The 14809-nt window shown below is 36.6% G+C and overlaps 2 protein-coding genes and 1 non-coding gene across 4 annotated transcripts; 2 read left to right on the top strand and 1 right to left on the bottom strand.

Annotated features, from left to right (window-relative positions):
- Positions 1-1949: 1949 nt before the first annotated feature.
- LOC130940815 (60S acidic ribosomal protein P0-like) lies at positions 1950-4239 on the bottom strand. Its single transcript, XM_057869060.1, has 5 exons — positions 3783-4239; positions 3466-3534; positions 2846-2944; positions 2379-2771; positions 1950-2291 (listed from the first exon to the last, which is right to left on the bottom strand). The coding sequence occupies exons 1-5, from the start codon at positions 4038-4040 to the stop codon at positions 2142-2144; spliced, it is 969 nt and encodes a 322-aa protein (XP_057725043.1). The 5' UTR covers positions 4041-4239; the 3' UTR covers positions 1950-2141.
- A 192-nt stretch (positions 4240-4431) lies between these two features.
- LOC130940814 (syntaxin-31) lies at positions 4432-8845 on the top strand. Of its 2 annotated transcripts, none has more exons than XM_057869057.1 (6): positions 4432-4769; positions 4866-5116; positions 5801-5949; positions 6607-6645; positions 7829-8026; positions 8228-8845. In XM_057869057.1, the coding sequence occupies exons 1-6, from the start codon at positions 4541-4543 to the stop codon at positions 8385-8387; spliced, it is 1026 nt and encodes a 341-aa protein (XP_057725040.1). In that variant the 5' UTR covers positions 4432-4540; the 3' UTR covers positions 8388-8845. The 2 variants fall into 2 exon arrangements, with proteins under 2 accessions (XP_057725040.1, XP_057725042.1); XM_057869059.1 differs by having other exon boundaries at positions 4445-4769; positions 4913-5116.
- Positions 8846-10670: 1825 nt separating this feature from the next.
- On the top strand, positions 10671-10744 carry TRNAV-CAC (transfer RNA valine (anticodon CAC)). Its single transcript has one exon. It is a non-coding gene; the product is annotated as a tRNA-Val (tRNA).
- The last annotated feature ends 4065 nt before the right edge of the window (positions 10745-14809 follow it).

Below are 14809 nucleotides of genomic sequence, written 5' to 3'. Positions count from 1 at the left end.
CGGTCCCTCTTTCTCTGATTCGCGCCCTTCTGAAGAGTTTACCTTCGGGTTTTTTACTCCGGAGGTACCTTCCCTGTGTTGATCATTAGTTCCCTGGTGGAGGGTGAAGTCTGCATCATTATTGCCTGTGTCCAAATTCTCTTGTTCAGAATCTGTCTCCACATGACCCTCTTCGGGGAATCTGTCCGCCATTAGTGGTCGATCTCTCGGGTCCCCGGCAACGGCGCCAATGTTACGGTGGGTAACCGGAGATTGATGGGCTAAATGGCGTTGGTTGGCCCAAATGTGTGAAGGAGGAGGATTCCGAATGGGTCTGCAACTCGGGGGCCCCCGTCCGACTTGTTTCTGTGAGGAGATGGGGGTGGTACCTGCAAAGACACTCCGATGCCTAAGTTAGCAAGAGTGTGAACAGGTCTAGAGAGTATTGGACTTAGAGATACCTGAGGGGTGTCAGTGTATTTATAGTGGTGAACCAATAACCACCGTTGGAGTAGTGCCATATTTCTAGGGTGGTAACCGTCCCATTATCTTAGGGAGGTTAGGATATGGCTCGTAGAAGTGGTTAGAGAGATTCTAGGGGCAGTTACTCATTTGAATGAGTGCTTATCCGCCAGCTAACCCTCGTGCCCGACTTCTTTAGAACAAGTCGTAGTGAGTACCGAATTCATGAGATGAAGATTGGTACTGGTAAGGCCCAACCCTTTGGATTAAATTTTTTGCTTGATCCTGGGCCTTTATTATTGGGGCAGGGTATGAACAATTACTATTGTTTATAAAGCCAAAGAGGATGACATGGCCAACTGAGAAAGGAATCAATACATAATCACATGAAAATATATAACTACACTCGTACATAATCACACCATCTAAGATGTTACACGTATATGTTCAAGAGTCTTGTGAGATGCTCAAAAGTTTTACTAAGAGCTAGACATAAATCAAATTTTCAATAGTTTTAACCATGAATCTCAATTATAAAAAATATATAATATGTATTAATTAAAATCAACGGTTAAAATTATTAAAACATCATTGGAACATCAGTATTCTAAAAACATCTGAAAATTTTTCCAAAAGTATGTCCATCTTTAAAATTTTTAGCATATCAGACAACCACAAAATATAGTAGAATAAGACATGATTCTCTAAAATTCAACCTTTTTTCTTATTGTTATTCAGAGAATCTTGGAGGCTGCACCACATATTACAAGTTAGGGTCGACCTGTTTTTATGTTTATTTTCTTCTCCGAAGCTGTAGGTGTCTTAGCGACTTTTACTATATCAAGATTCTATATAATCATAGGTTGGACAAAATGAAAAAACTTTAGTTTTAGCTACCAATCTAAAATGAGGTTCAATTTCACATATTCAAAAGCCCAATTTGATTTGTATTCCTTAAACAATGTTCTATTCTTGAACTTCCAAATATTTCATACCACAACAGAGTAAGCGGTGAACTCCCCTCTTTTTGTAAGAGACAATACCGTACCAGTAAAACATGTCCGACCAAAAATACCATAATTTTTTGGTAAATTCTATAATACCTATAACTTGATGTCTAACTTTTACCTAACTTATTTTTTATGGCAACTTTTAGATATTTAATAATTATTTATTTTATATTTTTAAAATTAAATATTAATTTTTAACACTTTTTAGTAAATTAGGCAAACACTTTTAGGTACCATAACAATCACCTAATTTTTTACCAAAGAAGAATGAGTTGTTTTACTTTCTAATCCTTCTTTGACAACGGACAACACTTCAATTGGCTAAACATATGCTATTCAGGGTCCACTACTACAATTTTATAGCGATGAAAGTGATGAACCTTCATAAGGATTTCAGAATATTCCGACCTTGTGATATACTGTTACGTATATGCGAGGAGCATTGGCTTTTCATGTTTTAACGTGCAACAATCCATGAAAAATAGAAGCACAGGCAACTTTAAACAAAATTAAATATATTGTAAAAATTCCAGAATTAATATGAATTGTGTCTGGTCTTCTTCCCTATTTGTTGGGTCGAGGCGTAAAAAAAATTTCTAGAAGTAATTGAATTATATAAAACAAAAAGAACACACAATGTAACATAACCTAGAATGAGTGAGTACTTAAAATATCAAATCTAACAAAGGCCTAGTCAAACAGACTGAAACCCATGTCATCATCAGATTCTTCAGCAGGCTCTTCCTTCTTTTCCTCTTCCTTAGCAGCAGCAGCAGCCGGAGCACCACCTGCGCCAGCAGCAGGAGCAGTGACAGCAGCCACGGCAAATTTGCTGGGGTCCTGCAATTAACACAGCAAGTTGTAAGAGACAATACCTTAAAGTAGCAGTATTTTAATGTAACATAATCCAAATTTAAGAGACAATACCTTCAAATACTCCTTAACCTTGTCAGCCTCTGGGAAAGAGTAATCTGTCTCAATGGCAACAGCTAAAACATTCTTGTAGGCGTTGATGAACATAAGTGGGGCAGCTGCAAGGGTCGGGTATGAAATGGCCAATGAGAGTGCGGTCACCATTGAGACTCCAACGGCGAACTTCTCAACAAGGTCGTCCTCAGTGAGATCAAGAACCTCAGGGCTAAATACTGAACCATTGTCATAGACAGAGAGGACAACAAGACCATATGAGAAGGGCCTGATGCCAAGCTTGGAAAGCAGTGCAGCTTCAGAAGAACCGACCTTGTCACCCTTCTTAATAAGTTCCACAGGGGTGATAATTTCAACAGTACCCTTGTTGATCTTGGTTGGAATATTCAGAACCTGATTTGTGAAGACTGACATAAGTACCAAAATCAACAAGAATGAATGAGATCAACAAGAACGAGATTGCATACCTGGAAGAAAGAGGTCTGTGAGGGGTCAAGCCCTGTGTTGCCTGGAGGAACAACAACATCAATTGGAGCAACCAAACCAACACGAGCAGGTGCTCCAACCTGTCGATATAACAAAAAAGATAAGAAACACTCTTGAATATAAGTTGGTAAGTACTAGGTTCAACAGGCAGTAAACAGAAAACTCAAACAGATTCAAGAAAAAAAAGTTTTGAAGATCATTAGTAGCATCATATTCACTGAGCAAAAACAAACACACCATCCCATTAGGTAGAAGAGTGTGACATCGAGAATTTTAAACTAACAAATGTTGTACCGTGATTCCTATAAGACTTAGCAAGTAACATATCAAACACATATGCACTCGTACAAGCATCAAAACAAAGTTGAAATTTCTGACAGTTAATTCTGGGTAAACAATGCCAATGAAAATAAGAAACCATAAGAAAGTTACCAGTATCTGTTTCTATAAGCATTGAAAAAAAAATAAAAAAAGACATTCAATGCATAGCAAATGCTAGCAAGTCAAAACAAAAACAGAACCTAACAATCACTAATTAAATGGTATTACTAATAACTAATTATACAACACAAATATACGAACAAAAGAATAGTTAAATTACCTTGTACTTAGCAACCTCCTCGCTAACCTCCTTCAAATCACCTTTGGTGAAGATCAATCCCACGTTTCCCTGATACAACAAACAGAATATTAGACATGTAGTTCGTAACACAAAACCAAAAGTTATAATCCAACAATCCTAATTTCTTTTTTCCTTCAACAACATAAAAAAGTAATAACCTTGTCTAAAAATACCATTTCCATGTGTGTAAACAAATCAAAAGTGTAACACACACCTAAACACAATGAAAGTTTACAATTTCTCAAAATAACGATGAAAAACTGAATAAAAACAGTAATAATTAGGGTTCCACTTACAACAAGAAGAGGGATAAGGCTGAGGTACACATTGTTCCCGGTATTTTCAGCATGCATTCTAACAGAACGCTTCATCATGGTGTTCTTGCCCATAAGAACAATAGAATCACCACGAAGACCCCTTCGAATGTTCTGGAGCTGGTTAGATCCAACGTTATCAGCATTGACCACAAGTATCTGAGTGTACTCCTCGAGAAGCTTGCAGAGCTTAGCATCGTAAGCGATCTTCTTCTCAGCCTTAGTTGGTTTTGGTGCCATTTGTAACGATGATGATAGAGATTCAGAGTTTCAGAGAGACAAAAAAAAAGTTGCAAAATCGAGGGCCAAGACGAAGCTGTGTTGCTTTGTCAAGGCGGACAGCGAAACGGCGCCGTCTCTTTAACCTCCTCTGTTTGTACAGGAAAAGGCTAGGGTTTTGAGAGTGAAGAAGGAGGCACGAGAAAGATGAAATTGGTTAGTGTTGTTGTTCCCATGTTTTTATCTAGAGGGTTGGTCAATTCAGGTTTTTGAAGACCCAGATCTGACGGATGACATTCACGTGTTGTAATGAATCTGACGGCTGGTAAGGAATTATTTGATAGATAGGCCAATGGGCTTACCTATTTGTGTACTTTTTAGTACTCTGTCCAAAAAAATAAAGAATCTCCTACCTCCTTGGTACGAATATTTGCGTAAGATTAGAATAATAACATTTCACCCCCAAAAAAAAAAGAATAATAACAAAAGAAAAAAAAGAAAAGAAAACAGCGGTAGCTGCCATGGCCTCCGCCTTCAGGGACCGCACCTCCGAGTTCCGGTCGGTGACGGAGACGCTCAAGAAGAAGATCGGAGCCCCCACTCCGCCACCGTTGCCTAACCAACCGGAAAATGCTCCCTCCTCCACCGACTCTCCGGTTCCAAATTCCAGATCCGAATTCAACCGAAAGGCCTCTCGGATCGGTTTGGGAATCCACGATACTTCACAGAAGATCGCAAGGCTCGCCCAGCGTAACTAACTCCTCCTCCTTTCTCTTCTTCTTTTTCATTTTTAAATTTTTTTTCTTTTATTTAATTAGCTCTGAAAAATCAATCGTGTTTTCGTAGTGGCGAAGAAATCGTCGATTTTCAATGATCCGATTGTTGAGATACAGGAACTGACGGCTGTGATTAAGAACGAGATCACGGCGCTGAACGCGGCTCTTTCGGATTTACAGACGATTCAGAACATCGAGATTGCAGATGGGATGTACTCGGAGGATAGGGTTGTTCACTCCAATGCCGTTTGTGATGACTTGAAGAGCAGGCTCATGGGCGCCACAAAGAAACTCCAAGATGTCTTGACCACTAGAACAGAGGTTAATTAATCCGAAATTTTATTTAAGAGTGGCTTGGTAATTTAGTTACTGAATTTGATTAATGCAGGATAGACTGGATAGTTAGCTTTTGAGTTTATGAAATTCGAATCAATTTGTATTCGTATTTAAGGTATTGTGAATAGAATAGAAGAGAAGATTAAGTTGGCCAGCCAGCTAATCTGACTTGAAATAGAAAGTTGGAGTGCTGTGAATTCTACATACTGACAGCTTCGACTAAAATCTCTTTTAGTTTATTTCTCATTCTTGCTCCATTATTGGTGTTTTCCATGGATGAAAATTTGGGTTCCTGCGCTTTCTTTCGCTGGCAACTTTCAGCTGGTTCCTGTTCCTGTTCCTGTTCAGTCATGGATGCTTTTTGGCATCAATGAAACTATGAAAGCACCATTGAACAGTAGAGATCTTAGGAGTATGGGAATGTAGAATTAGAGAAGAAAGGTAGAATAAAGAGGGACTTACAGAGAGAATAACTAAAGAGACGAGAAATACTTCATAGATGAGAGAATCAAAGAGGAGGAATTTCCTTTCATATTTCTCATCATCTTCAATCTCCATTGTACTTGTAACTAATACTCTTTTTTTATTTTATTTTTTCCAGTGGTTGTTATTGTTTTCCTGATTGTGTTTTTGTTATTAGCGTAATTAATTTTGTGCATTGTCCCCCAGAATATCAAGGCTCATGAGAATAGGAAGCAGATATTTTCCAAGAATACGTCCAGAGAGAACCCTTTTCAGCATCACCCAAAGCCAGCCCATGTACCACCCCCATGGTCGAATTCATTAAATCCATCTGAAGACTTGCAACAGCAGTCAGCGTGAGTCAATTTCTATCAAGTTATAGGTTAGCAGTTGTTATACTATGACTTTAATGTACCTGTTCCATCTCAACTAACAACACATGCCTGGGATTTCACTTAATTTTGGCAACCCACAATGAAGTATGGCATAGCGTAGCTAACCTAATATTTATATCTAGTGACTATACTTAAATTACTTTTAATGAGATTTGCTCGTGCAATTTTCATGGGCTTTTTCAATAAAATTGTGTCGTCCACATTTCATTGGTGCCTCTAGTCCCTTAAATGTAATGACTAGCAGCTTATAAATTCTCGTAATGAGATTTGCTTGTGCAATTTATTGTCTTTTTTCAATAAAATTGTCTCATGACATTTGCTCATGCAATTCATGGGCTTTTTCAATAAAATTGTGTCGTCCACATTTCATTGGTGCCTCTAGTCCCTTTAAATGTAATGACTAGCAGCCTATAAATTCTCGTAACAAGATTTCCTTGTGCAATTTGTTGTCTTTTTTCGATAAAATTGTCTCATTCGCATTTCAGTAGTTCTTTGAGTACACCACCCTGTCGTTCTTTAGAAGAAACTTGTTATGGAATGGTTCTCTCATTGCATAGAATTTGGATTTATGAAGAAATTGATACTACAATGTTTAATATGAATCTCTCTTTCATGCAGACTAACTTCAAATGGAGTACCAGTTGGCAATCAACTAAGGTATGTGCAATTTTTTTTCTAGAAGCTATAAGATCAAATTGTCCTTTGTTTGTTTATACATGAATAGGCAAATCGGTATGGGTAGCCAGGTAGTTCTAAGTAAAAATTCAAACATCAACTTCACATAGCACTTCATGTGTAAACAGGTGGCTTATACTGCTTGTTATGGATTGTCATTTTCTGACTGCATTTGAGGTCAAATTCTTTGGAGTGCATGATGCTTTCTTCCTCTTGTGTACTGAGGGGAACAAGGTTGCTGCCAAGATTTGATCATGTCATAGATGCTTGTTGCATAATGAGAAAACAACTACCAATATTAATAAAAACCTCTTTGTACTTAGCCTATTAATTTGATCACTTGGGCCGGAAGTAAGCAAACTCTGTATTGAGATAACCACTTGGGTTACGTAGATTGTTTAGGCTCTATCTTTCCATTTTAAATTGTCTTAAACTCCCTTGTCCCTCTGTATGTGTGTGTGACTGTTCTCTTTCCATTGCATGAATGAATGAAACTTGCTGCCCAACAAGAACTATCATTTGATGGGCATAAGTTACTGTTTCTATCTCAATTGATATGGTTCCTGTTTTCCCAGTATTCAATTATGAGCATAAAATGAACGTGTATTGGAAAGTCTTTGACTGATCCAACCTAACCAAGTGAGATAAGACATAGTCATTGTATTGGAAAGTTCTTGAATGCTTATTATTTGTTTCCTGGATGATGACTGCGACTCTATGAGTCTAAGTTGTATGATAGAAGTCACTTCAGGCATTATAAATGGTCTTTAAATATTGGGCTAGTCTTTGAATCGTGTTTTTCACAAATTAAGAGAAATGATGTATATCTTATTTCAACCATGTTTAATTTCGATTGGTATCTTTAAAACTTTATAGGTGTGTTAATTATTAAATTATGGAGCAATTATTTTGTCAGAATTCCCTTATAGATTTTCTAGACAATTGATTGCAGCAACTTAAAGTATACACCTTGATGTTTACATTTCTGCCAATTTATGTTTTGCCTCCATAGTCAATTGGGTATTTATTGTGCTCATTCAATTTTTGAGCTTGTTACATTATACATATTTGCTTTTGGATATGAATTTCTTAAACTTTCTAGGTATGCTTTTGTTGCACATAATTTTTAGCTAAACTTGCAACTTGTGGTAATTTGTTGATACAGACGAAGGTTAGCTGTGGACAATGCTCCAACCCCCCAAATGGAAATGTCTATGGTACAGCAGGTTGTTCCTCACCAAGATAATTATGCTCAAAGTCGGGCAACTGCACTGCACAGTGTTGAATCTACTATCACAGAACTTAGTGGGATCTTCACACATTTGGCTACAATGGTTGCCCAGCAAGGGGAACTAGCCATAAGGTTTTTTATACTCTGACTTGAACATTTGATACCCATATAAAGTTTCAGATTGCACAGTAGTGCACTAGGTTTTTCTTCTTCTAATTGAAACCATCGTGTATGTTTTGAATCACAAAGTATTATACTATTATTGCATGGGAAGCCGTTGATATTCACATGTTCTGGCAATTAGGATTAAATCTATATAACTGGCATGGGCAGGATTGACGACAACATGGAGGAAACATTGGCAAATGTTGATGGAGCTCACAGTTCTTTATTGAGGCATCTTAACAGAATATCATCAAATAGGTGGCTCCTAATTAAGATATTTGCTATTTTGATATTTTTCCTAATGATCTTCATATTCTTTGTGGCCTAATATGCTTTCATGTTCCAACAACGGGAGCTACTTCATGGCCTACTTGGATTTTGTTTGTCCCTCTACTGAGACAAATGTGAGAGCTAAACGAAAAGTCATACATGTGAAGATTGCCCTCTATTTGCATGTAGACAGAGCTCCACTGAACTGTAAATTTCTGGATTCCCATATATAGTGTTTAGTAAACTATAGGTGGCCCATATTAAGCAAGTTAGGTTCGAATTAAACGATTGTTTAGCAAACTGATACATAATCTCAAGGTTGTTGAAGAAGGTGAGGGAGATCGGTTGTGCATATATTGCTGCATACCTGTATGTTACCGAATTGGTGTTAACATACTAGAAATCATGTGTTTCAGTTACTTCAATAATGTAAGAAGCTTTAGGATATTGTAATATCATTGATTTATATTTCTTTGAATTTAAGGCGTCAAACAGAATTATTCTTCATTAACCTCACTTCTTTATTTGTTTTTTTTTTTTTTTTATGGTTAAGCATGTTGAGTGCTGTGGTGTCTTGACATTTTGGGGTAAATGTGGGTTGAATAGAGATTTTATAATTTATACTGTGCTGCATTTCAAAATGCTATTCACGTAGTAATTATTCAAATACAAACATTAGTTTATCCATGACAATGGTACTTTGGTTTACAAATTACAATGACGAGGATGCATCTAAACGCTGGCTGGTTATGTCTTACGTGTGTGTTTTGATTAGGTATTATAGATGGATGTTGATATAAATGTGCTTTTACAAAATTAATTTTGATCAAAACTGAATGGACATCAATCAATGTAATTCACGTTTGAATTTTTTTTATTAAACGTAATTTTAGGAAATGAATAACATTTGAATAATATTAACCAAAATCACTTTGGAATGTAAAGAATGATATAAATAACGTTTTTTTTTTCAGTAATTTTACATTCTGTCTATATCATTCATTATGTTATATTTGTAATTATCTTTTATAAAAGAAAATGAAATATATTTAAAAAATAAATATTATATTATTTTAAAAAAAATTTAAACATATGCAATCTTAAGATGTATGAATAAATCTTAATAAACAAATTTAAATGTGTAGAAATTATAAGAAGTATAATATTAACATGACATGATGTCGTGTAAATTGACATGTGTAGTCAGGTGATTAGGAGAGTAGATTTTTGTGTGTATTATTGTAGTTAGAACATGTATATAGGATGCTATATGAATATATACTAATGAAAATTAACATAAAACTTGTTTTTCTTTTCTTTTGGAACACAAATTTAAAAGCAACATCAAAATCAATCTTTAGGAGATATTACTATGACTTATATTAAACATAACTACACAACTAATTATGTGGCGTGTGATGAATTATTTGATCTTTAATTGAGTCTTGAAGATGATTCATTTTTATGGGAGTGATAATTGTATCTTCTATCTTATTATTTTATGCTCAAGTTTTATGATATTTTTGTCTGCAAATTATTTAAATTTAGCATTTGTTTAATGTTAAAATTTGGCATTTTAAGCAAGAATGCAAATTTATTTTTACACATTTCAAAAGTCTTTTTCACTGTGCATCTTAAGCTTGAACTTATAATTTTTAAATTTTGGTCAATGTACTTGGTGGCCAATCCTTAGCCAGATATTCATCCTATGCTGAGCAGGCTTTTGCCTAAATTTAAAATGTGTTACTTACTTACATATCTAGTCAGAATAAAGTAGTCAATATCTACTAAATAATATTTATCTAATAAATTAAAATTTTTTATTATATATATCATAATCTTAATGTAAATATAACATATTTTTATCACGTTAATCATTACGACAAGTTTCCCCAGCACATGTAGAATACTAGAATGTAATTTTTTCAGTCTTCCAAACTATTTGGTAATCAAGCACTACCAAACTCATGTCGAAAGAATCCAAGCAACTTGCTACTGCAACAAATAAAGATGGAAGTACCACGTGCATTGATCCACCGTTATTCTTTTCAACAATCTATGTCACCATTATCCCACCACCACTTAGAAGGGGACTCTTTTTTTCTTCAACAAACTCCGATTATGGATTTATATATGATGAGAAATATTTATTGAGTTAAGAGTCTAAGTTGGTATAATGTGTGTTAAAGTGATGGAGGCTCATTATTCTCTTCTTAGTCCAAAGACATTGTTTCAACAATTTCAAAGTTTTAGTCCATTACATGTTAATGAGCAACAAATTAGAACCTATGAGCTAAAAAAGAGAGTTTCCAATGCTCATGGTTAGAACAAAAGGAACGTGGTCTGGGTGGTGTAGTTGGTTATCACGCTAGTCTCACACACTAGAGGTCCCCAGTTCGAACCCGGGCTCAGACATTATTTTAAAAAAGTAAAATGCTTAATAATAAAGAGGACATTATTCTAAAAATTTTTTTTCTAAAATGGCTTAGTAAAAAGCTTGAGACACCCTGATAGGATATTTTGATTTGTAAAGTTACTTAATCTCCAGTAGAGGAGGGGGTAACCATTGAAGATCCTTTTGGTTCTTGCATGGTAGTACAACGTACTAACAAAAAGAAACACCAGCAAAATCTCCAGTAGAGGAGGGTGTAACCACTGAAGATCCTTTTGGTTCTTGGATGGTAGTACAGCGTACTACATGTGGCAGAAATAACAAAAAAGTACAACGTACTAACAAAAAGAAACACCAGCAAAATCTCCAGTAGAGGAGGGTGTAACCACTGAAGATCCTTTTGGCAGAAATAACAAAAAAAGGAGATACTGGCAAGAATAGTGAAGGTGGAGACAAAATAGAGGTGCAAAAGACAACAGGTACTAGGTTTGCAATTTTGAATGAGGAGAATCCCGAAGACTCTGATTGGCAATGGAGAGAGTAGTGAAGGTGGAGACAAAATAGAGGTGCAAAAGACAGCAGGTACTAGGTTTGCAATTTTGATTTTTGAATGAGGAGAATCCCGAAGACTCTGAAGCCAATCATCTGCAACAAAAGAATGTTCCCCCAACAGTTACTAAGCATGATAATCCAAGGCCTACAACAACGTCCCAACCACCCAGCATTGCTACCCAGCCTACAATCCATGGCTCCAATAATAAGACAAGTCCAAGAAACCAAATGTCCAGAAGTCCAACAAGCCCAAAAAACAAAAAACCAGCAAGCTCCTCAAACAATGTAAAGAATAATGAAACCATACGAGGCCCATACAACCCAGCTCCCTTCCAAGCCAGCCCAAATGCCCATAACAAACAACAAATCAGTCCCCAATCTAGTGATAACCCCACCCAGACCACTCAAAATGTAACCTATAGTTCTGATCATGGACCCCTTCCAGAAAATAACCAAAAAAAAAAACCAAATAACCCATATTCAATCTGTTACTACTAACGTGGAGTCAAAGAATCCCCTGTTGCAGAAACTTCTGTCCCTGAAACAACAGTGACAGATGAGGATATGGGGGAACCAAAAGAGCCAGACCCACCTAATCCATATTCTATTGATTCAGAGATTATGGTGGAAGCAGCTCTCCAATTTGAGGCAGAGATGATGGAAAGGGCGGATGAGCAAATGAAGGAAGATGAAGAAATAAGGAATGAAGCCAATCATAACAGAGAACTTAATGGCATTGAGAAGGAGAAGGAGATATCCCTTGAAGGGGATGAGATGCTACTGGAGGCCGTAAGTTTTTGGTGCCTTCCTTATATGATTGTGTTTTCATGTAACTGTAGAGGTGCTGCGAGTCAAGCATTTTCTTGTTCTCTCAATGAATTTATACGTATTTACAGACCTGATATAGTCATCTTACATGAGACTAGATGCAGTGGTGAATAAGCAAGAAGGGCTATTAACAGATTTGGTTTTGACTATAGTGTTATAGAAGAGACTAATGGGTTTAGCGGGGGGAATTTGAGTGCTATGGAAAGATCCAAATATTCTCATCACAGTTTTAAAATCTCATACATAATTTATTCATATGGAGGTGACCTTCCCCAATAAGAGGAGTTGGATCCTCACTGCTATCTATGCGAGCCCTCAAGAGACAAATAGAAGAATTCTATGGCCAAAACTGAAAAGACTATCTAATAGGGAGAACAAGGAGTGGATGATGGTGTGTGACTTTAATGAAATTGCTTGTCCGATGGAGAAAAAAGGAGGTGGTAGAACAGTTGTCAGAGCTTGTCAGAGGTTTAAGGAATGGATGAATGCTTGCTCGTTAATTGATTTGGGGTATGTAGGAACCCGATTTACTTGGAGGGGGTCATTAGGGGATGGAAGAGAAAGGGTGTTTAAGCGTCTGGATAGAGCCTTAGTTAATGTCGATTGGAGAATGAGATTTGGTGAGGCTAGAGTTGATGTGCTAACACGTACCAACTCTGACCACCACCCGCTTCTTATTACTCTTGAGTCTTGAACCTCAAAACCAGAAAGGTAGAGATAGACCTTTCAGGTTCGAAGTAATGGAAGTTGCATCCTGAGTATGAGGAGTTTGTAAGACAGAAATGGAATAAAGGAGCCAGCCTCAACCAAGCCCTTTTAATGTTCATGAATGAGTTAAAGCAGTGGAACAAAGATATTTTTGGGCATGTGGGACGGCAGAAGAGAAAACTCCTGAACAGACTAGGAGGAATATAGAGAGCCAAAAAACACTCAAAAAATTCATATCTTGAGAAACTTGAAAAGCAGCTCAACGATGAGCTGGAGGAGCTACTTGATAGAGAAGAAGCCCTCTGGTTGCAAAAATCTCGAGAGAAATAGATAGTTGAGGGTGATTGCTAACACGAGATACTATCATACAAAAATAACCATAAGGAGAAGAAAGAACAGAGTTTTGAAGCTGAGAAATGGAGGAGAATGGATGGAGGACTCTGAGACCTTGGCCAGCTTTGCAGTTATGTTTTTGATGAAGAGAAAATTGTGTGTCGGTAAAGAATTTCACTAATGAAATTTCGTTGCAAGTATAGTTCTAAACCAACAAACAATTCCTCAATAAAAAAAATTTGTTTGTCACAAGTACAAATCCCAATAAAAAATAAACCGAAGTATTTAAAACTCAGATCGTCTCTCAAGGAATTGCAGGAAAGTGTTCTTATTATTGGCTATGAAGTGCATATTTTGGGATTTTGATAAGAAGCATGAAAGGTAAATGACAAGAAAGTAAAAGAAACTCAAATGATAAAAGGTCTTGGCAAGAGTTGATGGTTAAGGATGTATATCCTTGTTACTAACCACAACACGATAATTGCAAGGATTAATCCCATTAAGTCATCCTCTAACAAGTAAAGGAAAGTCAAATGAGCTACACCAATCCTAATCCATAAGTCCTAACTTTCTCACTAATTAATTTAGGAAAAGCTAGAGTCAATGAACACCAATTATCAAGACTTGGACATTAGCAACTCAATTTCACCTAAGTTACCATCCCAAGCCAAGAACACAAAAATCTATTCTAACATCCTTCCAAGCATTTTGTCAAACACTTGGAAGACATAAAAAGAAAGTAAAACAAGATTGCAAGAAATATAAATCTACAACTACTAACTGCAAGGAATTAACAATAACAACTCAAATCAACAATAAAGAAAATCAAACATAAATTGCATTAAAAGGAAATAGAAGGAACAAGAGTGCATCAACAACAAGGTAAACAATTACAAGAAGTAAAATATTAAACTAGAGAAGCAAAGGTAGAAGAACAAGAAATTAAAGAGGAAAAGTAAATCAAAGCATAAATTAAACCAAGATCTAAGAAATTCTAATCTACATCTAACCTAATTCTAGAGAGAAGAGAGGGCTTCTCTCTCTAGAAACTAACTAAAGCATGATGAAAACTCAACTATGTGCTTCCCCTTTTGACTCCTCTTGATTTCCGCATGTAATAGGCTCAGAAACTGAGTTGGATTTGGGTCTGGGAAGCCCAGAAATCGCCCTCAGCGTTTTCACTTTAATGAAGTCACGTGCTGCGCGTCACGCGTACGCGTGGGTCACGCGTACGCATTGATGAGAATTTCGAGCCACGTGTACGCGTCATGTACGCGTACGCGTCGCCATGCGACTTCAAATTCACGCGTATGTGCCAACACTTTGCGCCAATTCCAGAATCATGCATCCACGCGTGCGCACAAGCTACGTGTGCGCGTCGATGCCAAATCTCCAAATCCTTGATTTCCCATGAATTTTCCATTTTGTATGCTTTTCTCTTCACTCCTTTGATCCATTCCTAGCATTTTCAACCTGAATTCACTTAGCAAATACATCAAGGCATCTAGTGGAATCAAAAGTAAATTAAAATTAGCAAGTAAGGACCTAAAAAGTATGTTTTCACACTTAAGTACAAATTAGGAGAAAATCATGAAACCATACTATTTCATTGAATAAATATGAGAAAAGGTGATAAAATCCCCTAAATTAAGCACAAGATAAACCCT

Source organism: Arachis stenosperma, chromosome 7, assembly GCF_014773155.1.
Source record: "Arachis stenosperma cultivar V10309 chromosome 7, arast.V10309.gnm1.PFL2, whole genome shotgun sequence".
Taxonomy (NCBI): Eukaryota; Viridiplantae; Streptophyta; class Magnoliopsida; order Fabales; family Fabaceae; genus Arachis; species Arachis stenosperma.
Note: the sequence above shows the minus strand (reverse complement) of the source record. Positions and strands in the feature narration are given on the sequence as shown.